This window comes from Amblyraja radiata, chromosome 38, assembly GCF_010909765.2.
Source record: "Amblyraja radiata isolate CabotCenter1 chromosome 38, sAmbRad1.1.pri, whole genome shotgun sequence".
NCBI classification, from domain to species: Eukaryota; Metazoa; Chordata; class Chondrichthyes; order Rajiformes; family Rajidae; genus Amblyraja; species Amblyraja radiata.
Window position 1 is genome coordinate 9,108,810 of NC_045993.1, and position 24,582 is coordinate 9,133,391.

A 24,582-nucleotide genomic window follows, 5' to 3' on the forward strand; every position below is an offset into this window, starting at 1 on the left:
GTGGATCCGTACACTGTACACCCGTAGCTTGTACCTGTACACTGCGGACGGCTCGAGTGTAATCATGTGTTGTCTTTCCGCCGGCTGGTTAGCACACAACAAAAGCTTTTCACTGTACCTCAGTACACGTGACAATAAACTAACCTCACTACCCCTATAACGGTGGAGCGCTCCCATCAGAATTGCTCCACTTCGCTCCGGGCCGCCCCTCGCACAGTGCAGGAGAGAATGCACAAGCAAGAGCGAGCGAGAACAGGAGATTCATGAGGAATCACAGCCGAAAGAGTTGGTGACGGTAACCACTACATGTGCAGGCACCCTGGTGAAACGTGTGTGTGTGCGTGTCTGTGTGCGTGTGTGTCTGTGTGAGTGTATGTGTGAGTGTGAGTGTCTGTGCGTGTGCGTGAGTGTCTGTGCGTGTGCGTGAGTGTCTGTGCGTGTGCGTGAGTGTCTGTGCGTGGTGTGCATGTGTGTGCGAGCGTGAGTGTGTGCGTGAGTGTCTGCGTGTGGTGTGCATGTGTGAGTGTGTGCGTGAGTGTCTGTGCGTGTGCGTGAGTGTCTGTGCGTGTGCGTGAGTGTCTGTGCGTGTGGTGTGCGCATGTGCGTGGAATGAGAGGACGCAGGGCAAGGGCTCTGTAACACCGCAAAGCAAATCCCACACCCTATTGTCGGACAGTGATCCCAAACTCATAGACTTGTTTCACGCAGAGCTACTGCACTCGCTCGGGGATGGGACACGGAGTAACGTCAAGAGAAAATCCGTCGGGGAAATTGTTTTGAGGAGTTTTATTTGGATTGAGGGTACATTGAGCATTGTTGCCGTCTCACCGTGGCGGGGGTTGTGTTACCCGTGTGGGCGTCCGGCCACGAGCCCCCAGCAGCAGCCAAGGTGCGTTGGAGCGCTGCCGAGCTCCTCACTGGGCTCCCTCCTCCTCCTCATCATCATCGTCGTCATCATCATCATCATCCTCCTCCGAGCTGAAGGTGCCATCGGGCAGGCTGTAGACACGGATGACTTGCTGCGGGACGGGATAGAGAGGGAGAGAGAGAGAGGGGGTGAGCTAGGCAGCAAGTGAGACCCAAAACCAGGAAGTAAACGCAGAGCGCAGGTAGCCAGCACCATGGCACAGCGCCACAGACGCCGGTTCGATCCTGACCACGGGTGCTGCCTTTGAGGAGTTTGCACGTTCCCCCCCCCCCACCCCCCACCCACATTCCAGAGACGTGCTCACGTTGGTTTGTAATAATAATAATAATGGATGGGATTTATATAGCGCCTTTCTAATACTCAAGGCGCTTTACATCGCATTATTCATTCACTCCTCAGTCACACTCGGTGGTGGTAAGCTACTTCTGTAGCCACAGCTGCCCTGGGGCAGACTGACGGAAGCGTGGCTGCCAATCTGCGCCTACGGCCCCTCCGACCACCACCAATCACTCACACACATTCACACGCATGCAAAGGTGGGTGAAGTGTCTTGCCCAAGGACACAACGACAGTATGCACTCCAAGCGGGATTCGAACCGGCTACCTTCCGGTTGCCAGCCGAACACTTAGCCCATTGTGCCATCTGTCGTCCCATCTGTTGTAGGTTGATTGGCCCTCTGTAAATTGCCCCTCGTATGTAGGGAGTGGGTGCGAATGTGGGATAGCATCGAACTAGTGTGGACGGGGTGGTCGATAGTTGGTGTGGGCTCGGTGGGCCAGTTTCAATGCTGCATCTCGAAACTGCTCCATAAATCTCTGTGTTTAACGCCTCTGGAATATCTCACCCTGCCCATACAAAAACATCTCGCCCCATCTCTCTCGAATATCATCCCCTTATGCACAACTTTCTATTAATCACCCGCATTGTTTTTTGTAAAATAGCTCAGCAACTGCAGTCCCGACCCTCCTGGGAATGCAGCTCTCGATCCCCGACATAGTTTACGGAATCCCTGTGCGAATCCTTAGGGAGTGTGATAGGCAAGGGAGGGGCACCGAGAGCTGACAGCAAGTACGTTACAGATGTCAGAGGGTGGTGAATCGGTGGAATTCATTGCCACAGAAGGCTGTGCAGGCCAAGTCAGTGGATATTTTTAAGGCATAGATTCTTGATTCGTACGGGTGTCAGAGGTTATGGGGAGATGGCGGGAGAATGGGATTAGGAGGGGGAGATATATCAGCCACGATTGAATGGCGGAGTATACTTGATGGGCCGAATGGCCTAATTCTGCTCCTATGTCTTAAGAGTAAGAAAGAACTGCAGATGCTGGTTCAAATCAAAGGTAGACACAAAATGCTGGAGTAACTCAGCGGGTGAGGTAGCATCTCTGGGGAAAAGGAATGGGCGACATCGCCCATTCCTTTTCTCCAGAGATGCTGCCTCATCCGCTGAGTTACTCCAGCATTTTGTGTCTACCCTATCTCTAATGATGTAGCCGTGGAGAGATACAACATGGATACAGGGCCTTTGGCCACTGAGTCTGCACCGACTATTCACACTGATCCCAATGGTAATCTCATTTCATTCTCCCCATATTCCCATCAAACCAACCCCAGATTCTAATACTCCTCCACACACCAGGGGCAATGAGCAAGGCAGCTTTTCACTGTACCTCGTTACACGTGACAATAAACTAACAAACAGCGGCCAATCAACCTACAAACCCTCAGGCCTTTGGTACATGGGAGGAAACTGGAGCATCCCCATAAAGGTCAGTGGGACAACGTGCAAACTCCGCATGGACAGCGCCCGAGATCAGGATTGAACCCGGGTCTCTAGCGCTGTGAGGCATCAGCTCAACTCACGACATCACCGTGACATCCCTATGGACAATCGTGTCCGAATCCCACACAAACATTTTGTCCTCCGATGTGCAGGTTTTCTAAATCAGACACTGCAAATTATTCAGCCACTTTTTGTTATTAACCCAGGGGATTGCGCTACAGCAGAGTAGCAGGCCATTCGGCCCAATTGCCTTATGCTTCTGTGTAGGAAAGAACTGCAGGCGCTGGTTTAAATCGAAGGTAGACACAAAATGCTGGAGCAACCCGGCGTCTGAAGAAGGGTCTCGACCCCAAACGTCACCCGTTCCTTCTCCTCTCCAGAGATGTTGCCTGTCCCGTTCTCGCCAACTATCAACTCGCAGGGTTATGGGGAGAAGGCAGGAGAATGGGGTCAGGGGGGAGAGAGATAGATCAGCCATAACTGAATGGCGGAGTCGACTTAATGGGGCAAATGGCCTAATTCTGCTCCTCGAACTTAAGAACGCCACCAATATCCCCTCCTTTGCCCAGTCCACTTGGTTCCTTGTTTATCCACTCAAACAGATTAACCTCGCCACCAAATTGTTTCCAATAGAGCAGCAATCCCCCCTCCCCCCCCCCTCCTCCCGGAGGCCTCACCTTGTTGGGGTCTTTGAGGATGAGGTATTTGCCCTCCTCCAGCTTCATGCAGATGTCGATGACACAGCGCAGGATGCCCCAGGCGTTCTCCATGCTCAGGTTAATCTGACTGGCAAACTCGTTGGGCTTGAACTGCTGGGTCCCCAGGACCACGTGGCGGGAGGAATCCTTGATGTGGAATCGTGACACGTACCTTTAAACAGAGACAGTTGAGGCCAGCATAGTCAGACAGGTACATGGATAGGACTGGTTTGGAGGGATATGGGCCAAACGCAGACAGGTGGGACGAGTGTCGCTGGGGCATGTTGGCCGGCGTGGGCAGGTTGGGCCGGAGCGCCTGTTTCCACGCTGTATCACTATTTCACGGGTCAGTGGGAGTGCCGGACCAGTTACCCACACACCACCGGGCACCACAGTACCAAGGGGCACAGCTACAGGGGCCACATACGACGGGGGGGGGGGGGGGGGGGGAGGGGAGATAGACAATAGGGGGAGGGGGGACACGGTGACAGAGAGGGGCAGGCCATTTAGGACTGAGATGAGGAAAAACGTCTTCACCCAGAGAGTTGTGAATCGGTGGAATTCTCTGCCACAGAAGGCAGTGGAGGCTAATTCACTGGATGTTTTAAAGAGAGAATTAGATTTAGCTCTTAGGGTTAAGAGAATCAAGGGATATGGGGAAAAAGCCGGAATGGGGTACTGATTTTGGATGATCAGCCATGATCATATTGAAGAGCGGTGCTGGCTCGAGGGGCCGAATGGCCCACTCCTGCACCTATTTTCTATGTTCCTCTGTGACAATGACAAACCATTGAACTCTCAGCTCCTTAAGATGTCGTCAGATTTTTTCGTCCCCTCAGAGCTTCCCCCGCGCTCTTACCCTAGTTTGAGATACTCGGATCCAGCCAGCAATGCGCAGCAGGTCCACCGGGCCAGCTTGTAGCTGTTGTTCTTCAGCTCGGTGGCGAGCACCGCTCCCCTCTGCGAGTCCAGCTTCTGCCTCCAGTCCACCCCGTTGCAGAACTGTGTAGAGAGGGAAACGTTCAATACATTCAGCAGTACCTGCATCCTCAATACAACCCATCCCCAACAAGGCTCCCATAGAACTCAGTTGGGCTTCTTTAAGGGCCTGTCCCACTTACGCGATTTGTTTCGGTGACTTGTCACAGTTGCGGCAGGTTGCTGAAAATTTTCAACATGTTGAAAATCCAGCGACGACCAGAAAAAGGTACGAACGACTCTTTGGGCGACTACTCACTACCATACAGGCGCACAGGTTTATAGGTTAATTGCCTTCTGTAGTATTGTCCCTGTGTAGGATAGTGCCGGTATAGGAGGTGATTGTTGGTCAGCACGGACTCGATGGGTCAAAGGCCTGTATCCACACTGTATCTCTAATGTCACTAGGTCACTAGGGGCTCGATGGGCCATGGATGGCCCTGTTGCCACACTGTATCTCTAATGTCTAAAACACCATTCTGAGACCCCCCACCCCCACCCCTCGGGGAACCAGACTGATCACCGCGCCGGTTATAGACACAAGGAATGGGCGACGTTGCCAGTCGAGACCCTTCTTCAGACTGATGTCAGGGAAGTGGGCGCTACAGAGATAAAATGGAGTCGGAGACAGTGAGACTGGTCAGAGAACTGGGAAGGGAAAGGGGGAGGGGATGGGGAGAGAGAGGGAAAGCAGGAACTACTTGAAGTTAGAGAATAGAATAGAATAAAATAGAATGCTTTTTATTGTCATTCAAACAACTTGGTTTGAACGAAATTGCATTTTCTACAGTTTTACATTGCAAAAAAACCCAAGACCCACACTTAACACAAACATCCATCACAGTGGATCTCCAACACCTCCTCACTGTGATGGAAGGCAAAGTCTTATCTCTTCCCTTTGTTCATGCCACTGGGGTGCATGCTGCCCGAGAGAGATACGAGATGCGGCCATGACCACTTACCCGCGAGTCCCACTCGTTCAGCGTCTTGATGTTGATGAAGGACACTTCACCGTTGGCCCCGGTCATGACACCGTCGTGCTCGCAGCGTACAATCAGGTCAATGTCTTCCCCCAGCTTCCACCTCCGGTACCTGCAGGCGAGTCGTAGCAACCCAAGGTTAGCTGGGGGGGGGACGGGGACCGAACCCGAAAAACAAAACGCTTTGTCGAACAAGTCTAGTGGGATCGCAGCTCTGGACGGGGAGGTGGACTGGTCACGCATGGGACAAACGATCCAGAGAACAGGACTACAACCCTCATGGAGGATTAGAGAGGCAAGGTAGAGTTACTGGAAATGGGTCTCAACCAAACGGTGGCGCAGCGGCAGAGTTGCTGCCTCACAGCGACAGAGACCCGGGTTCAATCCCGACTACGGATGCTGTCTGCTTGGAGTCTCTCTCTATGTTCTAGGACCAGAGGGCACAGCCTCAGAGTAAAAGGACGTACCTTTAGAAAGATGAGGGAGAAATTTTATTAGCCAGAGTGTGGTGAATCTGGGGAATTCATTGCCACAGACGGCTGTGGAGACCGATTCATTAGGTGTTTATAAGGCGAAGATTGACAGATTATTGATTAGTACGGGTGTCAGGGGTTATGGGGGAAAGGCAGGAGAGGGGAAGATAGATCAGCCATGGTTGGATGGCGGAGTAGGCTCGATGGGCTAAATGACCTCATTCTGCTCCTATAATTTATGAACTAATAAACATATTCGCCCTGTGACCGCCTGGGTTTCCTCCGGGCGCCCAGTTTTCTCCTACATTCCAACGACGTGCGGGTTTGTATGTTAAATGGCCTCTGTAAATTGTCTGTGATGTGTAGGACAGAACTAAAGTATGGGTGATCGCTGGTAAGGGTAGAGGCAGTGGGTCAAAGAGCCTGTATAGATTGCGTAGGACAAGGCAGATTGAACATAAATGGTTGAAGGATAATGTGGGGGGAAATGGGGCTAGGAGGGTGAGATAGATCAGCTATGATTGAATGGTGGAGTGGACTTGATGGGCCGAATGGCCTAATTCTGCTCCTATCACTTATGGCCGCATTAAACATAGAAAATAGGTGCATGAGTAGGCCATTCGGCCCTTCGAGCCTGCACCGCCATTCAATATGACCATGGCTGATCATCCAACTCAGCATCCTATTAAACAGGACTTGTGAAGATGGGCAAAAGGGGAGAGTATGGACGTGGTGGGCCAAAGGGCCCGTTTCCACGATTCTGATGGACCATTTGGTCTAACCCTCCTCCTGGTCCTTGTGCCCCCTACCTGTATCCGACGGAGGCCACCTCGTTCTTGTCCACGTCATCCTCCACAAAAGGGTTTGGATTCGGGAACTTGTACTTCTCGATGCCCTGGAGGAAGGAAAGGTGAAATCTCCTGGTGCGGCACACAGCGACCGAAAGACAACCGCGCACAGCTCCGGGCACCGACCAAACAATCCATCAAGTGGCTGCGGCGGGAGCCAGCAATGCCATTGATTTAATTAAACAAGTGTGGATTCTCCTGCTGCTGCTGAGGGATTTAAACTCAGGATCATTAATCCTGACTTTGTGACAGCCAAAACCTTGATGTAACTGCAGTGCAAGCATTTCCAGTGATATCCCTGTGAAAGAAACCACTAGCCAACAGTCACACAAAATCATTCGCCAAACGGTGGAATGAACACTGGTGATATTTACACATAAATCAGATTCAGATTCAACTTTAATTGTCATTGTCAGTGTACAGTACAGAGACAACGAAATGCAGTTAGCGACATAGAATAATGGAAGAGCGACATAGAATATGATTTCAATAAATAAATCTATTTACATGCATACAGTCATAGTGTATCATGTATCATGCATTACACGTTAAATTAATTGCTGCCAACTATGAGAACAAAGTATTCAAGAAGGAACTGCAGATGCTGGAAAATTGAAGGTAGACAAAATTGCTGGAGAAACTCAGAGGGTGCAGCAGCATCTATGGAGCGAAGGAAATAGGCAACGTTTTGGCACAAAACGTTGCCTATTTCCTTCGCTCCATAGATGCTGCCGCACCCGCTGAGTTTCTCCAGCAATTTTATCTACCATGAGAGCAAAGTAGGTCTTACACGGATAACCGAGGAACGTTGTATTCAGGACGATGGCACCTCAGACAATACGGCACTCCATAAACAGATAACACCCCATCAATATTTAGAGTATTGTGTTCAGGTCTGGGCACCACGTTACAGAAAAGATGTTGTCAAGCTGGAAAGGGCGCAGAGGAGATTTACGAGGAAGTTGCCAGGACTCGAGGGCCTGAGCTACAAGGAGAGGTTGAGCAGGCTGGGACTACTTTCCTTGAGGGTACCCACTTATTGCCGGGAACTCAGTGGCAGACCAGTATTTAATTGCTTTTGACAATTATTACTGAATCGTATGATTTTGAAGCAGAATTAGGCCATTCGGCCCATCGGGTCGACTCCGCAATTTGATCATGGCTGATCTATTTTTCCCTCTCAATCCCATTCACCTGCCTTCCCCCCATACCCTTTGACAAGTTTACGAATCAAAAACCTATCATTCTCCGTTTTTAAAATACCCAATGACTTGGCCTCCACAGCTATCTGTGGGAATGGATTCTCCAGATTCACCACCTTCTGGCTTAAGAAATTCCTCCTCATCTCCATTCTAAAGTACATCCTTTAATTCTGAGGCTGTGCGCTCTGGTCATAGACTCTCCCACTTGTGGAAATGTCCTCTCCACATCCACTCTATCATTACCTCCCCCCTTGACTCCATTCAAGGACCCAAGCAGTCGTTCCAGGTGCGGCAGAGGTTCACCTGCACCTCCTCCAACCTCATCTATTGCAGCCGCTGCTCTAGATGTTAGCTGATCTACATCGGTGATACCAAGCGTAGGCTTGGCGATCGTTTCGCCGAATACCTCTGCTCGGTTCGCAATAACCAACCTGATCTCCCGGTGGCTCAGCACTTCAACTCCCCCTCCCACTCCGAATCCGACCTTTCTGTCCTGGGCCTCCTCCATGGCCAGAGTGAGGACCACCGGAAATTGGAGGAGCAGCACCTCATATTCCGCTTGGGCAGTTTGTGCCCCAGCGGTATGAACATTGACTTCTCTAATTTCAGGTAGTCCCAACTGTCTCCTCCCCTTCTCAGCTCTCCCTCAGCCCTCTGGCTCCTCCTCTTCCTTTCTTCTTCCCGCCCCTCCACCCTCACATCAGTCTGAAGAAGGGTCTCGGCCCGAAACGTTGCCCATTTCCTTCGCTTCATAGATGCTGCTGCACCCGCTGAGTTTCCCCAGCTTTTTTGTCTACCTTTCATTATTCAGTAGGTTTCAATGAGATCCTCTCCGCATCCTGAACCTGCCTTCGACTCGATTTCAGACCGTGTTGTTCCAGACCACAACTCAATGCATCAGATCACCTTTACCCTCTTCTAGAGTATTACCAATGTTTCTGCAATTGGATACAGGTCTCAATCTTCTCTCATAAGCATGATAGTTTAGAAAACCCAGATCAAATTTCACGATAATCTACAAGTTCATAAATTATCCGAGCAGAAGCAGGTCATTTGGCCCATCGACTCTACACCGCCATTCAATCATGGATGATCTATCTTGCCCTCTCAGCCCCAATATTCTGGGTTCTCCCCACAACCTTTGACACCATAACTGTCCCACTTTATGCCCGTGTCCCACTTAGGAAACCTGAACGGAAACCTCTGGAGACTTTGCGCCCCACCCAAGGTTTCCGTGCGGTTCCCGGAGGTTGCAGGTGGTTGCCGGAGGTTGCAGGTGGTGTAAGCAGGCAGGGAGACTGACAAAAACCTCCGGGAACCGCACGGAAACCTTGGGTGGGGCGCAAAGTCTCCAGAGGTTTCCTAAGTGGGACAGGGGCATTACTGTTCAAGAACCTCTCACTCCAAATACAATGCTTGAGTCTCCCCCCCTCCCCCCCCACTTAATTTGTCCCTCATTACAGGAATAATCACAATTTTTTACTGCAACCATTCCAAGGTCTCTGCCCGCTTTCCAAGATTGGAACTGAAGCACCACTGTCTAGCTGGGATCGAAACAGAGTTTTAGCGTCGCTAAGTGAGTTTTAAATTGGGGGAGAAAAGTCACTTACGTCGCTGGGCGCGCCTTTCCTCACCATCTTCAGGCACTGCTGGGAGAAGTTGTGGTTGATGTAGGTGGCTTCCATGGCCAGGTTACGGGGAGAGTTAAAGGAGTTCCCTTCATCTTGTGGGGGCTCGTTGGCCGTCTCACTGACCGTTAGTAGATCTGAATGATTGAAAGAGCAGATGTAGCCAGCAGCTTTCATTCTCACCATCACATCCTAAACTAAACATCCGATCACAGCACTGCCCCGTAAGGTTATTTCTTTAGGTAGGAAAGAACTGCAGATGTCGAGTTACTCCAGCATTTTGTGTCTACCAGGTGATTTCTTTAGTTTAGAGATATAGTCTTACAGCACCAGAGACCCACGTTTGATTAAACATTTTGCCTTCCATCACAGTGAGGAGGTGCCTGGTAGACTCACGGTGGCGGATGTTAAACTGTGTTCATTGTGTGTTCTGTTATTTTATTTTCTGTATGACTGCAAGGTATGCAATTTCGTTTTTTTTAGTTTTTTTTAAATGAGAATAAACTCAACTCAATAGCGTGGAAACAGGCCCTTCGATTCACCCAGTCTGCGTTGACCAGCTATCCCCGTACACGAGCACTATCCTACACACACTAGGGACGGTTTACAATTTACAGAAGCCAATTAACAGTCAAACCTGTACGTCTTTCGATTGTGGGAAGAAACCGGAGCACCCGGAGAAAAACCACGCAGGTTACGGGAGAACGTACAAACTCCACACAGACAGCACCCATAATAGGCCATTTAGAACGGAGAGGAGGAAAAACTTTTTCACCCAGAGAGTTGTGAATCTGTGGAATTCTCTGTCTCAGAAGGCAGTGGAGGGCAATTCTCTGGATGCTTTCAAGAGAGTTAGATAGAGCTCTTAAAGGTAGCGGAGTCAGGGGATATGGGGGGGGGAAGGCGGGAAACGGGGTAGTTGTTGTGGATGATCAGCCATGATCATAATGAAAGGCGTTGCTTGCTTGAAGTGCCGAATGGCCTACTCCTGCACCTATTGTCTATGGTCAGGATTGAACCTGGGTCTCTGGCGCTGTAAGGCAGCAGCTCTGCCGCCCAAGTATCGAGCAAAGACTTTTCATTGTGGATTGCGGTGAGCGGGAGAGATGCAATACATGGCGGATAGGCCTTACCGAAGTCAGAGTGGTCCCGTTTGTCGAAGAAGAGCTTGGAGCCAACCCTCTGCACGATGATGTCCCAGGAATACACGGACCTGGTGCAGCACATCAGTGTGGCCAGGATGGCATCTGTGGCAAACACGTTCCCTTGTGTCTTGGCCAGCTGTAATCATTTAGTTTAAATTACTGTCACGTGTACCGAGGTACAGTGAAAAGCTTTTGTTACGTGCTAACCAGTCAGCGGAAAGACAATACATGATTACAATCAAACAATTCGCAGTGGACAGATGATGGTGATGATGATGAATACATTTATTGATCAAGTATGTTCATATACAAGGAATTTGCCTTGGTGCTCCGCTCGCAAGTAACAAACACGACAAACAGTAACAATTAAGAATGACACATAAAACATCAAACATTAATAATAAAACGTTATAGTTTAAACATGTGAATGAAATAAAATACCAGAGCAAAAGGAGGCTACAGACTTTTGGTTATTGAGTAGAGCTACTGCTCATGGGGAAAACGCTGTTTTTATGTCTGGCTGTGGCGGCTTTGACAGTCCGGAGTCGCCTTCCAGAGGGAAGTGATTCAATGATAAGATGAGGGAATAACATTTAGTGCTGTCGGAGCAGAGATTTTAATGTGTGGAGCGATTACAATGTGTGATTGCAGATCTACAACTGTGATTAGCAGGCAAATAGTCGTCTGGGACCCCCTCCCCCCCATGCTGCAAACTAGGGACAATTTACAGGCGGGATATTCTCAAAACTACAGCATATACTCAGAAGCAAAGTTGCAGCAATCACAGTGGGCAGGGTTGTGGATAGTAGTAAGTAGAAGAAGAAGTAAGTACCTTTACATAGAAACATAGAAAATAGGTGCAGGAGTAGGCCATTTGGCCCTTCGAGCCTGCACCGCCATTCAATATGATCATGGCTGATCATCCAACTCAGTATCCTGTACCTGCCTTCTCTCCATACCCCCTGATCCCTTTAGCCACAAGGGCCACATCTAACTCCCTCTTAAATATAGCCAATGAACTGGCCTCAACTACCTTCTGTGGCAGAGAGTTTCAGAGATTCACCACTCTCTGTGTGAAAAACGTTTTTCTCATCTCAGTCCTAAAGGATTTCCCCTTTATCCTTAAACTGTGACCCCCTTGTCCTGGACTTCCCCGTCATCGGGAACAATCTTCCTGCATCTAGCCTGTCCAACCCCTTAAGAATTTTGTAAGTTTCTTTAATAAGTAGTAAGCCATTCAGAACGGAGACGAGGAAACACTTTTTCTCACAGAGAGTTGTGAGTCTGTGAAATTCTCTGCCTCAGAGGGCGGTGGAGGCCGGTTCTCTGGATACTTTCAAGAGAGAGCTAGAGAGGGCTCTTAAAAATAGCGGAGTCAGGAGATATGGGGAAAGGCATGAACAGGGTACTGATTGTGGATGGTCAGCCATGATCATATTGAATGGCGGTGCTGGCTCGAAGGGCCGAATGGCCTACTCCTGCACCTATTGTCTATATCCATCCATTTGCAGTTTGTCCAAGATATTGCAATGCCATTCTGATTTGTACCTTAATCTAACGAATGTGTGTTAGAATATGGCACGCTCCTGCCCCCAGAAATAGTGAACAACTTTTAACGTGAGTGCTTACCTTGCGAATGACAGGATCATCAGTGGTGGTAACAGTGTGGAAAATCCTCTTGATACTCCTCAACTGCTTCTCGTTCCTTGTGGTAATTCGGTCGAAGGCCTTGTCGTAGTACTCCAGTGTGCCACAGCACTCTCTGGGGGAGTCAAAGGAACCATATTAGTCTAGAGATATAGTTTGCAAAACAGGCCCTTCGGCCCACCGAGTCCACGCCGAGCATCGTTCTATGTTATCCCACTTTCCCATCCACTCCCTACCCACTAGGGGAAATTTACAGAGGGCCAATTAACCTACAAACCCGCATGTCTGGAATGTGGGAGGAAGACGGAGCACCCGGCAAAAACCCACGCGGTCAAATAGAGAACCTACAAACTCCATACGGACAGCGCCCGTAGTCAGGATTGAACCCGGGTCTCTGGCGCTGTGAGGCAGCACCTCTACCGCTGCGCCACCGTGCCGCCCCATACTCTCAGCAGGCATGGGGTACAATAGCAAAGGATCAAAGGATGTTACCCGGCAGCTTTGTTTAATCAGGGCGGGGTGGAGTGGGCAATTGTGGAGGAGTTACGAAGGGGACGATGATATTTACATTAAGCACACTCACATGTCACCAGGATCGGCCACTTCCATGTATCTCATCTTTATCAGCCTGGGGAAGTCCATTTCCTCCTTCACCTCCCAGTCACTTCGCACTTCAACTGAAGAATCTCTTAGCTTCAGCTGTGTCGGTGACAAACAAGGAATGTGTTAACAAACCCAGGCGACGATTTCTACTCGTATGGATCCTTTATAGTGACAGAAGTATCACACAGAAGTTCAAGGAATATTGCCAAACATTCAAAGAATACACTGACCCACACTAGGCCCGATGACTGAAGATTTGGTCTGAGGAGTGTTTTAAAGGAGGAGAGATCATATAAGATTATGGACCCAGTGAGTTGTGGCCTGGGGGGGGGGGGGGGGGGGGGCGACGTGGAAGAGCCATCAAGCCCGGCCACTGCTCGTCCTCCTGGAGGCCGGAGAACATGAGAGGGGGGAGCCGATAGGGAAGTGAACCGGCGCCCTCAAGATGGGCAGTGGGATGCGCACACCCAGGGCCAGGCGAGGGAAGTCAGTTGACTGAACGATTCAGGCGGAGGCGATGGCCGGAGGCCCTGCAGCAGCCTGGGGCTCGCCTGGATCGGGCACCGCTCCGGGAGACCGAGCACGCGGACTTTGGAAATGGCACCAAATCAGGCGACTCGAAAAAGAATGCCGGTGTGCGTTTTGAAATTTGCACGAGTGACAATAAAGCACCGTTGAACTATTGAACTATTCCCTGCAATGAGGGAGTGCAGCATAGGTTTACAAGGTTAATTCCCGGGATGGCAGGACTGTCATATGCTGAGAGAATGGAGCGGCTGGGCTTGTATATTCCGGAGTTTAGAAGGATGAAAGGGCATCTCATTGAAACATATAAGATTGTTAAGGGTTTGGACACACTAGAGGCAGGAAATATGTTCCCGATGATGGGCGAGTCCAGAACTAGGGGCCACAGTTTAAGAATAAGGGGTAAGCCATTTAGAACGGAGACGAGGAAACACTTTTTCTCACAGAGAATGGTGAGTCTGTGGAATTCTCTGCCTCAGAGGGCGGTGGAAGCAGGTTCTCTGGATGCTTTCAAGAGAGAGCTAGATACGGCTCTTAAAGATAGCGGAGTCAGGGGATATGGGAAGAAGGCAGGAACGGGGTACTGATTGGGGATGATCAGCCATGATCACATTGAATGGCGGTGGTGCCTCGAAGGGCCGAATGGCCTACTCCTGCACCTATTGTTTATTGTCTATTGAGCATAGGATGGTGTCAGCAGTGGTGCGGTGATTACATTTAGGCATGAACAAAGTACCAAACTTTACAAAACGTTACAGCGATCCAGTTTGAAACTGACCTGGTTTCTCTGGTCCCACTTTTGCCGCACACCAAACTGCTTCTGGAATTTCTTCTGCAGCCGCAAGCGATCCCTGCAATGACATCAGGGTGGGAAATGCATTGAGATGATTTTACACGACAAGGAAATGGGTCTGGCTGCCTAAACACTATATCCACGAGCAGTCAACGGTCCAGAATTGTGGAGCCCCACGCACCGAACGGCTGGCTACTCATCTACAGGAAGTCCTAGATAGAGCGGACATGGAAAGGATGTTTCCACAGTGGGGAGAGAGTGTAGGACCAGAGAGCACAGCCTCAGCATAAAAGGACGTACCTTCACAATGGAGATGAGGAGGAATTTCTTTAGCCAGAGGGCAGTGAATCTGTGGAATTCATTGCCACAGACGGTGGTGGAGGACAAGTCATTGGGCATTTTTAAGGCAGAGATTGATAGATTCTTGATTAGCAAGGGCATCAAAGGTTTCGTGGAGATGGCATAAGAATGGGGTTGAGAGGGGAAGATAGATCAGCCGTGATTGAATGGCGGAGTAGACCCGACGAGTTGAATGGCCCAATTTTGCTCTTATGTCTTATGGCATCACAACCCAACCTTGCTGACAGCTGCCCTTGCTCCAGCACAGGGAGGGACAGCGTGGGACCACCAGAGCCTGCGAAAACCACAAACTAGCAAGCTTTAAAGTCGGCAGGAAGGATACACCTTGAGCAAGATAACTTTACACCAAGAGCCAACGTCAAGCAGAAGGGTGTAATTATTTCCGCTTTTATATCCTTTTCCACACAGGGCAGTGGGCATATGAAAGGAGCTGCCATACGGAGGAGATAGTCGAGGCAGTTACAATAACACCATTTAAAAGATATTTGGACAAGTACATGCATAGGGAAGGTTTAGGACAGGGGTGGGGAACCTTTTCATGTTGGAATGCCGCATTAAGTTAGCTGTAATCTAATAAGGCTGCATCCGAGAAACGTCAATGAGATATACTTCAAAATGTACATTATTTGTTAAAATAGCCCTCATGACTTACTAATGTTTTAATTGTGGCCGTCAGTCGGGGAGGATTATTTAAGGTACACAAAATTGCTGGGGAAACTCAGCGGGAGGATTATTTCGTTGAATCTTCTTTTACTCTTTATTTTAAATACGTTAATTTTAAGATTAAAATAAAAATAATAAAAGACAAACAAAAACACATGAATAAAAATAAATGGATTTGTTTTACAAAATTTGGATTCATTCAAAAGGCCGCACTTAATGGCCTAGAAGGCCGCATGCAGCCTTAAGGCCGCAGGTTCCCCACCCCTGGTGTACACTCTGGAGTTTAGAAGGATGAGAGGGAATCTTTGTTGAGGGTTTGGACACGCTATACATTGTTGGGGGAGTCCAGAACCAGGGTCCACAGTTTAAGAATAAGGGTTAGGCCATTTAGAACGGAGACGAGGAAACACTTTTTCTCACAGAGAGTTGTGAGTCTGTGGAATTCACTGCCTCAGAGGGCGGTGGAGGCCGATTCTCTGGATACTTTCAAGAGAGAGCTAGATAGGGCTCTTAATGATAGCGCAGTCAGGGGATATGAGGAGTAGGCAGGAACGGGGTACTGATTGGGGATGATCAGCCATGATCACATTGAATGGCGGTGCTGGTTTGAAGGGCCGAATGGCCTACTCCTGCATCTATTGTCTATTGTCTAAATACTTTAGGAGGGTAATCACTGGTGTCACATGAGAGGTTCCCCACCCCTGGTTTAGGATATGGCCAAACATGGGCAAGTGCGACCAGTGTAGATGGGGCATCTTGGTCAGCATAAGCAAGTTGGGCCAAAGGGCCTGTTTCCGTGCTGTATGACTCTATAACCAGGGCACTGAAGACTCGAATAGTCAAAGAGCTGGCCAGATTATACAGGGAACAGTCACGGGAGCAGGAGAATGAACCCTAGTCAGGGGCATTAAACATTCCCGATGGTTGATTAGAGGTTAACGACAGGAGCAACAATGAGCTCACCTCTCTTTCTGCTTGGCACTCTTGGGAAGAGTTTGCATGTTGAACTGCAGCATCTGACGGCGATCCTTCTCCCTCCTCATGTTCCTTTGCTGTGAATTTTAAGACAAGGTCAGTTGTCACGATAATCTGATAGTTTCATGACCAACTCATTTGTTTCGACCATATACTCCTGCTGCCCTGTTGGGCTTTGAACTCGTGTTCAATCGTGTGAACATGGACACAAAAGGCCGGGATAATCTCTGCCTCAGAGGGCGGTGGAGGCCGGTTCTCTGGATGCATTCAAGAGAGAGCTAGATAGGGGTCTTAAAAATAGCAGAGTCAGGGGATATGGGGAGAAGGCAGGAAAGGGGTACTGATTGGGGTTGATCAGCCATGATCACATTGAATGGCGGTGCTGGCTCGAAGGGCCAAATGGCCTACTCCTGCACCTATTGTCTATTGTCTTTAACTCAGCGGGACAGGCAGCATCTCTGGAGAGATGGAATGGGTGACGTTTCGGGCCGAGACCCTTCTTCAGACTGATACTGTGATCCTCTTGATACTAGTCTGGTTTCCCAACCACTGTGTGCCACTGTAACTTTGCAAATTGTCTTGGAGTCTGACATGCTTGTACCCATCATCAGTACAAGAATGGAGAAACAAATGGCAGTTGCAGACCGGCAGATGCCGGTTTTTACCAAGGATAGACCCAAAGTGCAGAAGTAACTCAGCGGGTCAGGCAGCATCTCTGGACAGAAAAAGGATGGGAGGCATTTTGAGTCGGACCCAGATATACTCCCATCCTTTTTCTCCAGAGATGCTGCCTGACCTGCTGAGTTACTCTAGCACTTTGTGTCTATCACTAGTGCAAGGGTGTTGAACATTTCCAGTAATGGGAGAGTCGAGGATTAGAATAAAAGGACATACCGTTAGAATGGAGATATAGAGAAATTTCTTTAGACAGAGGGAGAGTACTGTTACCTCTGATAGATACACTGCGGAATTCATTGCCACAGACGGCTGTGGAGGCCAAGACATTTGGATATTTTTGGAGCAGAGATTGATAGGTTTTTGATGAGTAAGAGCATCTACGGCTTGATTGTAATTACGTATAGTCTTTCCACTGGCTGGGCAGCACGCATCAAAAAAGCTTATCACTGTACCTCGGTATACATGACAATAAATTAAACTGAAAATAACAAGGGGGAAGGCAGGAGAATGGGGTTGAGAGGGAAAGATAGATCAGCCATGATCAGATGATGGGTTAAATGGGGCTAATTCTGTTCCTGTGGTCCTACGAGGCTATCCTGATTTGACCACCTTTCAATGCTGGTCTCCTCCCCCACATCACCAGAAGCGCAGAGAGCTCCAAAGAAGATTTTTACCTGAGCGAATCTCATGCGGTTCCTCTGGTACGCAGTCTTCTGGGTGCGAGCTGTGTCAACGAGCTGGAAGCTGGTCTCATCTTCCTCATGGAAATAGGCATACTGGCTGCCACCACCGAACTGGGAGGAGTACTTATCTGTGGGAGACAGAGAGGAAGCACACCAGCAGCTGTGAGTCACCTTTGGAAGCTGTACAGAGCTTGCATTTCCACAATGTCATTTAACCCTAAGTACTCCACAGACTGGAGTATTGTGTGCAGTTTTTGTCCCCTAATTTGAGGAAGGACATTCTTGCTATTGAGGGAGTTTACAAGGTTTACAGTAGGTTTACAATATAAGGTTTACAGAGAGTAGGTTTACACAGTTAATTCCCGGGATGGCGGGACTGTCATATGCTGAGAGAATGGAGCGGCTGGGCTTGTACACTCTGGAGTTTAGAAGGATGAGAGGATATCTTATTGAAACATATAAAAAGATTATTAAGGGTTTGGACACGATAGCGGCAGGAAACATGTTCCCTTTGTTGGGGGAGGCCAGAACCAGGGGCCACAGTTTAAGAATAAGGGTTAGGCCATTTAGAACGGAGACGAGGAAACACTTTTTCTCACAGAGAGTTGTGAGTCTGTGGAATTCTCTGCCTTAAAGGGCGGTGGAGGCCGGTTCTCTGGATACTTTCAAGAGAGAGCTAGATAGGGCTCTTAATGATAGCGGAGTCAGGGAATATGAGGAGAAGGCAGGAACGGGGTACTGATTGTGGATGATCAGCCATGATCACATTGAATGGCGGGTGCTGGCTCAAAGGGCCGAATGGCCTACTCCTGCACCTATTGTCTATTGTTTAAATACTTTAGGAGGGTAATCACTGGTGTCACATGAGAGGTTCAGCAGTGATTATACATTGCAAGCTTCTCACTCATTGCAATGAGATTTTGGCCAGATAGCCTGCTACTAATGGGCACAAATGTTGGCTCTGGTCATAAGCCCAATGCTTCATTCATGATGCATTCAACTACAATGCACTCGTCACCAAGTCCCATGGTTATCTGGACACAGATGCAAGCGTTAGTTATTGAGATACATGGAAATGAGAGAAACAACTCTTTCAGGCGGTGACCTAGATGTCTCTCTTATACCAGCGGTGGAAGCTGTCTTTACTTTAAACTGTAGAGATGCAGCGCGCAAATAGGCCCTTCGGCCGACTGAGACCGTGCCGACCAGCAATCACCCGCACCCTAGCACTATCCTACACAATAGGCACAACTTACAATTTTACAGAAGCCAATTAACCTACAAACCTGCACTTCTTTTAACCTACAAACCTGGACATGGATTTAAGAGAGAGTTAGATAGAGCTCTAGGGGCTAGTGGAGTCAAGGGATATGGGGAGAAGGCTGGCACGGGTTATTGATTGGGGACGATCAGCCATGTTCACAATGAATGGCAGTGCTGGCTCGAAGGGCCGAAAGGCCTCCTCCTGCACCTAGTTTCTATGTTTTTATCTTTGGAGGGTGGGAGAAAGTCAGAGCACCCAGACAAAACCCACACAGGGTTACAGGGAGAATGTACAAACTACACACAGACAGGCACCTTTGGTGAGGATCAAACCCAGCGTGAACAGATCGAGCCTTTGCAAGGATCGAACCCGGGTCTCTGGCGTTGCCAGGCAGCAACTCTACCAATGCGCCACTGTGCTGCCTCAATGCCACCGTGCTGCCTGATTGTGTTCAGTATGGTTGGGCACCTAACCATTGCAATAACCAAGTGCAAGTGGAAGGCCGGTATGGTCAGAAACCTTCTTAATATCCCCAGTGTCTGGTCTCACATAAATGGCTGTATGTAAGCAGCAGATTTAAAGTGTAAGCATGTCATGTATCTGTGTTGCCAAAAAGGACAAGAAACTCTCAGCAGAGGAAAAATAAAATAAGCCAAACGTTACTGATGCTTCAGCACACCGATACTTACTGGTATATCTCTTATCCTGATAGGTGGCTCCTGTCCAATCTGCGACCTGCAGAAATATATAGTTATGCTTGTGTCAAAATAAATCAAATCAAAATAACCCCATGACACCTAAATTACAGAGTATAGCTTTCTGAAGTGTTTGAAGAAGGGTCACAGTCTAACCATCGCCCGTCCATTCCCTCCACAGATGCTTAAGAAAGAACTACAGATGCCGGTAAAATCGGAGGTAGACTCAAAATGCTGGAGAAACTCAGCGGGTGAGGCAGCATCTATGGAGAGAAGGAACTGGCGACGTTTTGGGTCTACCACTCTACCGCTGCGCCACCACAAGTGGACTTGAACTACTCCACGTTGTGACCTGGGGGGGTGGGGGGGAGCAGACTCACCTTTCCCAGTCGGTCGCCTTTACTGAAGGGTTGATACGGCATGTCCTTGAACTGGTCGGGAACAGCGCAGGGTCCCCATCCGAACGGGTTGTCCTGGATCACCGGAGTCAGGAATCGCGCCATCGTCTACAACTCTGCTGCAACGAGAGGGCAAAGCAACACTCAATGAGGTGGGGAGTGAGAAGGTGAACACCAGAGAAAACTGGTCACCCTGCAGATGAATTTGAAGCCACTAATCCAGTTCCCAACCACAATTGCTCCAATTTAACAGAGAGAGGGGCACTGGAGAAGGGCACAGGCTAAGGGGAGATAGATGGGAAGAGAGGGCATAATGTCAATCAATCAATCAAGCACTTTATTCATCCCCGAGGGGCAATTTAAAGGGCGCATTACAGTAGCTTTTAAAAAAAGAAAGGGACACAATCAACGAAGAGACAAACATTCAAAGCTACTCTCTGCACCAACCGGTCGACGGCACGAGCAGTGACCCGGCAAGGATTGGGTTGTCAGCAGCGATACAATAATAAAGAACACACAGGTCATAGGAGCAGAATTAGGCCATTTGGCTTATCAAGTCTACCCCACCATTCAATCATGGCTGATCTATCTCTCCTTCCTAACCCCATTCTCCTGCCTTCTTCGCATAACCCGACACCCGTACTAATCAAGAATCTATCTATCTCTGCCTTAAAAATATCTAATGACAGCCTCCACAGCCTTCTGTGGCAAAGAATTCCAGATTCATCACCCTCTAACGAAATAAATTCCTCCTCATCTCCTTCCTAAAGGAAAGTCCTTTAATTCGGAGGTGGAAGGGAAAAGGTAGAGAGTTATATTTTACTCAGATTAAGTGCAAATATGGGATCAAACAGCATGTATTTTGTATTAGACGTTAATGGTTTTCAAGAACATAAGAAAGCAAACGCAATGCTAGCACTTATTTTGAGAGGGCTAGCATACAAAACAGGGATGTAATGCTGAGGCTCTCTATAAGGTGCTGGTCAGGCTGCATTTGGAGTATTGTGAGCAATTTTGGGCACCATATCTGAGGAAGGATGTGCTGGCTCTGGAGAGGATCCAGAGAAGGTTTAAAAGAATGATCCCAGGAAGAGTAGGTTAACATATGATGATTGTTTGATGGCACTGGGCCTGTACTCACTGAAGTTCAGAAGAATGAGGGGGGACCTCATTGAAACGTACAGAATAGTGAAAAGCTTGGATAGAGTGTATGTGGAGAGGATGTTTCCACTAGTGGGAGAGTCTAGGACTAGAGGTCATAGCCTTAGAATAAAAGGACGTTCTTTTAGAAAGGAGATGAGGAGGAATTCCTTTAGTCAGAGGGTGGCGAACCTGTCGAATTCTTTGCCACAGAAGGCTAAGGAGGCCGTCAGTGGATATATTTAAGGCAGAGAGATAGATTCTTGATTAGTAACAGTATCAGAGGTTTTGAGGAGAAGGCAGGAGAATGGGTTTAGGAGGGATAGATCAGCCGTGATTGAATGGCGGAATAGACTTGATGGTCCGAATGGCCTAATTCTTCTCCTGTCACATGATTGGTGATAATAAATTAGTGTGCGACATTTCAATTGATCAAAATCTGTATAAAAGTTGACACATCTGAGCAAAATTTTATAGTGCGGTGACTGGGACTGTCCTGTTCTCCTTGTGCACAAGTAAATAAAGTGTGCCTGGAAAGCAAATGCAAGTTGTCAGAGTCCAGTTGTGAGTGATGAGAGGACAAGGGGGAAAGAGGCAGTAGAAAAGAAAGAGAGTGGATAGGAGATGCTTCAAACCCTAGATCAGTTTAACACTCCAGGATTATATCTGTCTAGTTCCTGTCAGTCTATTTTTTTATTCCACATCTAACTCTGAACACAAAATAGAAACATAGAAAATTAGGTGCAGGAGTAGGCCATTCGAGCCAGCACCACCATTCAATATGATCATAGCATGATCATCTAAAATTAGTACCCCATTCCTGCTTTTTCCCCCATATCCCTTGATTCCTTTAGCTCTAAGAGCTAAATGTTACTCTCTTGAAAACATCCAGTGAATTGGCCTCCACTGCCTTCTGTGGCAGAGAATTCCACAGATTCACAACTTCCTGGGTGAAGAAGTTTTTCCTCATCTCAGTCCTAAATGGCCTACCCCTTATTCTTGATTCTCTGAACATCTCTTGCTGGACAGCATGCCAAAACATACTGAAGACAGACACAAAATGTGTGACTCAACGGAACATGCTGCACCTCCGGAGAGAAGTAATGGATGACGTTTCGGGTCGAGACCCTTCATCAGTCTGAAGTAGTCCAGAGATGCTGCCTGTCCCTGTGAGTTACTCCACAGCATTTGTGTCTATCTTCTGTTTAAACCAGCATCTACAGTTCCTTCCTGCACATGCCAATACATACCAACTGTTCCAATGAACAAGAACCTCACAATTACACACTTATCTCATATTCGCACACCCTGAAAGTTTTATCTCTTTTCAGTGCATGGACAATAATAGTTCACAGTCAGACCCGGGAAAAAGTAAGCCACAGTGTGCATGGAGCATGGAGATTCCGCTGAAAGGAGTCAAGCAGGTGGTCAATATTTTAACACTGGCAGGGTTAATATGGTGGATGGTTCACTGCTCACCAGGAGGGATATAATGGGTGGTCACTATATATCCACTGGGAGGAATATACATCATAACACTGTGAGGAATACACTGGGTGGCCACTGTATAACTCTGGGACTATAACACGAGGAGTGATTCACTATGTGGTCACCATAACACTGGGAGATCATTGAACACTGGGATAGATACATTGGGTGGTCACTGAGTAACACGGGGAGGGGGACTGGATGGCACTGAGGTGAATACACTGAGTGGTCACTCTATAAAGTGGGCGACCACTGTATAACACTTGGAGCAAGACTGAATGACACTGGGGTGGGTACACTGGGTTGTCACTGTATAAACCAGGAGGATATACTGGGTAGACAAAAGTGCTGGAGAAACTCAGCAGGTGCGGCAGCATCTATGGAGCGAAGGAAATAGGCAACGTTTTTCGGGTCGAAACACTTCTTCAATACAATACAATACAATACAATACACATTTATTGTCATTTGAGCCCCAGTGAGACTCAAACGAAATTTTGTTTCCACAGCCGTACAAACAAAAACAATGTCCTACAGACATACACACAATTAAGTTCACACAAACATCCATCACAGTGAACCCACTGTGATGGAAGGCAAAGTCTTTTCTCTCCCCTGCTCTCAATGCACCCCAGACTGCTGGGGTGGTCACTGTATAACACGGGGAGGATTCACTGGTCGGTCACTCGCTGGGCTGCCACTGTATAACACTGGGCGACCACTGGATAACACTGGGAGGATACACTGTGGTGGTCACTGGTCAACACTGGGGTGGTCACTCACTGGGCAGCCACTGTATAACACTGGGAGGGTAAGTAAGTTAATTGGCCAAGTATTCACATACAAAGAATTTGCCTTGGTGCTCCGCCCGCAACATGACATACAGTGACAGTTACGAATGACTCAGAAAACACTAAACATTAATAATAATTAAACATTAATGATAAAACACCATTGATCAAGCATGTGAACCAACAAAATACCAGATCACAGGGAGGCTACAGATTTGTGGCTGTTGAGTAGAGCAACTACTCGTGGATAAAAACTGTTTTTCTGTCTGGCTGTGACAGTCCGGAGTCGCCTTCCAGAGGGAAGTGATTCAAAGAGTTTGTGGCCAGGGTGAGAGTGTGTTACACCGGCCCAGTCTACACTGGCATTAACTGCAGCCTCAGAGAGAGAGCAGGAGCCGGCTCAAGGCCCAAGGCCCCAACTCACAGCTGATGGAGGCCGGGGGGGGGGGACCCGCCGCAATCCCGCTCCATCCACCCCTCAATCCCACCCCCGGCCGCCGGATCCCTGTCCCCGGGGTCTAGGGGAGCCGCTGCCGCCCGGCCCGCCGCCCTTACCCGCTGTCTGCTCGCTCTCCGGCCCGATGGCGGCGGATTCAGATTCGGATCCGGATGGTGAGGGAGATGTCGCGGATCCGCAGCCGCCGCGGGGACCCGGCTGCCTCACTGCCGTAAACCAGGTGGACGGCGGGGCGGGGCGGGGCGACGCGACATTGTCGTAAAAACCAGCTGTTTCTGTGTGTTGCAGCTGTTAAACCACACATTTACCCCCCTCAGACGGTGCAAACCTCACGCATGGCTGGAAAATCCCCGTTAGTTTAACTAAAATGAACTAACTCGCCCGAAATCAGCATTTAACTCCATCGTCCACTTGCCACACTGCCGTAAAGCAGGTCGCTGCCCTCTGAGGACACTGTCGTAAAGTGCTCGGTTCCCTGCGTTGGATAAAGCGACCGGTCGAATATATCGTCACTAAACCGCTAGTCGGCGGCAGGCCTGGGGGTTGCCTGCCGCCGACAGCGACACTTGCTGCCCTGGCGAGGCATCGCAGCGCTACATCCATCCACCACTGAGCAGAAATAAGGAACTGCAGATGCTGGTTTACACCAAAGGTAGACACAGAGTGCTGGATTAACTCAGGGGGACAGACAGCATCTCTGGAGAGAAGGAATGGGTGACGTTTCGGGTCGAGACCCTTCTTCAGACTGGTTAGGGATAAGG

General features: G+C 48.8%; 1 protein-coding gene across 2 annotated transcripts; it reads right to left on the reverse strand.

Moving 5' to 3' along the window:
• Positions 1 to 764: 764 nt before the first annotated feature.
• eif3d (eukaryotic translation initiation factor 3 subunit D) lies at positions 765 to 24,060 on the reverse strand. 2 transcript variants are annotated; one of them, XM_033013462.1, is made up of 15 exons: positions 23,920 to 24,060; positions 19,930 to 20,066; positions 19,544 to 19,589; positions 17,582 to 17,718; positions 16,218 to 16,306; positions 14,217 to 14,289; positions 12,894 to 13,009; positions 12,293 to 12,425; positions 10,652 to 10,799; positions 9,501 to 9,655; positions 6,650 to 6,735; positions 5,350 to 5,479; positions 4,269 to 4,411; positions 3,389 to 3,581; positions 765 to 1,019 (listed from the first exon to the last, which is right to left on the reverse strand). In XM_033013462.1, the coding sequence occupies exons 2-15, from the start codon at positions 20,050 to 20,052 to the stop codon at positions 915 to 917; spliced, it is 1,677 nt and encodes a 558-aa protein (XP_032869353.1). In that variant the 5' UTR covers positions 20,053 to 20,066; positions 23,920 to 24,060; the 3' UTR covers positions 765 to 914. The 2 variants fall into 2 exon arrangements, with proteins under 2 accessions (XP_032869353.1, XP_032869354.1); XM_033013463.1 differs by having other exon boundaries at positions 19,930 to 20,063; positions 23,920 to 24,051.
• Positions 24,061 to 24,582: the final 522 nt, after the last annotated feature.